The sequence below is a fragment of the Cherax quadricarinatus genome, unplaced genomic scaffold, assembly GCF_038502225.1.
Source record: "Cherax quadricarinatus isolate ZL_2023a unplaced genomic scaffold, ASM3850222v1 Contig1515, whole genome shotgun sequence".
Classification (NCBI taxonomy): domain Eukaryota; kingdom Metazoa; phylum Arthropoda; class Malacostraca; order Decapoda; family Parastacidae; genus Cherax; species Cherax quadricarinatus.
The window spans coordinates 29,794-32,500 of NW_027196541.1; the positions used below are offsets into that span (position 1 = coordinate 29,794).

The 2,707-nt window shown below is 46.2% G+C and overlaps 1 protein-coding gene across 2 annotated transcripts in view; it reads right to left on the reverse strand.

Annotated features, from left to right (window-relative positions):
* Positions 1 to 295: 295 nt before the first annotated feature.
* Positions 296 to 2,707, reverse strand: part of LOC138851673 (uncharacterized) — a 54,736-nt gene continuing 52,324 nt past the window's right edge. Inside the window, exons 2-3 of one of the 2 annotated variants that reach the window (XM_070081033.1) lie at positions 2,422 to 2,494; positions 296 to 2,111 (exon numbers count right to left, since the gene is read on the reverse strand). In XM_070081033.1, the coding sequence (XP_069937134.1) occupies positions 1,666 to 2,111; positions 2,422 to 2,494 (519 nt within the window). In that variant the 3' untranslated portion in view covers positions 296 to 1,665. Of the gene's footprint in view, positions 2,112 to 2,377; positions 2,495 to 2,707 lie in introns of those variants that run through there. The other variant, XR_011391341.1, reaches the window with a different exon arrangement.

Here is a 2,707-nt window from a genome sequence, read left to right on the forward strand (position 1 = left end):
AACACAACACCACAGTAGTGATAGTGACACAGTAGTGATGGTACAGTGAACTAGAGTGTCAACACAACACCACAGTAGTGATGGTACAGTGAACTAGAGTGTCAACACAACACCACAGTAGTGATGGTGACACAGTAGTGATGGTACAGTGAACTAGAGTGTCAACACAACACCACAGTAGTGATGGTGACACAGTAGTGATGGTACAGTGAACTAGAGTGTCAACACAACACCACAGTAGTGATGGTGACACAGTAGTGATGGTACAGTGAACTAGAGTGTCAACACAACACCACCACAGTAGTGATGGTACAGTGAACTAGAGTGTCAACACAACACCACAGTAGTGATGGTGACACAGTAGTGATGGTACAGTGAACTAGAGTGTCAACACAACACCACAGTAGTGATGGTGACACAGTAGTGATGGTACAGTGAACTAGAGTGTCAACACAACACCACAGTAGTGATGGTACAGTGAACTAGAGTGTCAACACAACACCACAGTAGTGATGGTGACACAGTAGTGATGGTACAGTGAACTAGAGTGTCAACACAACACCACAGTAGTGATGGTGACACAGTAGTGATGGTACAGTGAACTAGAGTGTCAACACAACACCACAGTAGTGATGGTGACACAGTAGTGATGGTACAGTGAACTAGAGTGTCAACACAACACCACAGTAGTGATGGTGACACAGTAGTGATGGTACAGTGAACTAGAGTGTCAACACAACACCACAGTAGTGATGGTGACACAGTAGTGATGGTACAGTGAACTAGAGTGTCAACACAACACCACAGTAGTGATGGTGACACAGTAGTGATGGTACAGTGAACTAGAGTGTCAACACAACACCACAGTAGTGATGGTGACACAGTAGTGATGGTACAGTGAACTAGAGTGTCAACACAACACCACAGTAGTGATGGTGACACAGTAGTGATGGTACAGTGAACTAGAGTGTCAACACAACACCACAGTAGTGATGGTACAGTGAACTAGAGTGTCAACACAACACCACAGTAGTGATGGTGACACAGTAGTGATGGTACAGTGAACTAGAGTGTCAACACAACACCACAGTAGTGATGGTGACACAGTAGTGATGGTACAGTGAACTAGAGTGTCAACACAACACCACAGTAGTGATGGTGACACAGTAGTGATGGTACAGTGAACTAGAGTGTCAACACAACACCACAGTAGTGATGGTGACACAGTAGTGATGGTACAGTGAACTAGAGTGTCAACACAACACCACAGTAGTGATGGTGACACAGTAGTGATGGTACAGTGAACTAGAGTGTCAACACAACACCACAGTAGTGATGGTGACACAGTAGTGATGGTACAGTGAACTAGAGTGTCAACACAACACCACAGTAGTGATGGTGACACAGTAGTGATGGAGACACAGTAGTGATGGTACAGTGAACTAGAGTGTCAACACAACACCACAGTAGTGATGGTGACACAGTAGTGATGGTACAGTGAACTAGAGTGTCAACACAACACCACAGTAGTGATGGTACAGTGAACTAGAGTGTCAACACAACACCACAGTAGTGATGGTGACACAGTAGTGATGGTACAGTGAACTAGAGTGTCAACACAACACCACAGTAGTGATGGTGACACAGTAGTGATGGTACAGTGAACTAGAGTGTCAACACAACACCACAGTCCACCACAGTCACCTCAGTAATGTCACTGTGGTTGACTGCTGCTCTCACCACATCCAGACCCTTCACAACTTTACCAAAGACACGGGGAAACAGGATAACATCTGTGCGATCCCTGGTGGTGATGTAGAACTGGGCACTCTGGTCACTCCCCAGCAACCTTGGTGACCCCACAGCACCAGCACTGCGTGACTTCTGGTACTGGTGATCATCCTGTTGAGACAACAGTGGTGCTCCTCCCTCACCATTATTATACTGGTAGTCTCCACCACTCACAGTCTCCCATGGTTCACCCTTGTACCCCACCTTCAACAGTTTAGTGTTGAGGTAGGAGGAGCCTGAGTGTTGTCCAGTACACAACAACACAAACTGTCTGGTCAGTGTTGTGTTACCACTCAGCTGGATGTGGAGTCTCTTTGATCCAGCCAGTGATCCAGGCTGGGGCAGTGATCCAGGCTGGGGCAGTGATCCAGGCTGGGGCAGTGATCCAGGCTGGGGCAGTGATCCAGGCTGGGGCAGTGATCCACCAGTGACAGTGATCCAGGCTGGGGCAGTGTCCAGGAGTGATCAGTGATCCAGGCTGGGGCAGTGATCCAGGCTGGGGCAGTGATCCAGGCTGGGTCAGTGATCCAGGCTGGGCCAGTGATCCAGGCTGGGGCAGTGATCCAGGCTGGGGCAGTGATCCAGGCTGGGGCAGTGATCCAGGCTGGGGCAGTGATCCAGGCTGGGGCAGTGATCCAGGCCAGGCCAGGTCAAGAAATACCAGAGTGGAGGAGTGATCCAGCGCCTCCAACACCTCGCTCACCTACACAAACAAACATCATCACTCTACATCTGTTATTATTATTATTACTATAATTATCATTATAATATTACTTTATTTTTATATTATTATAATTATTATTGTCATTATTATTAATAGTAGTAGTATTACCTTCTATAAATAATAATTCATAATTATTTATAAGAGGTAATACATTTATTAAAATATCAATTATCACCTATCATTATTATTATT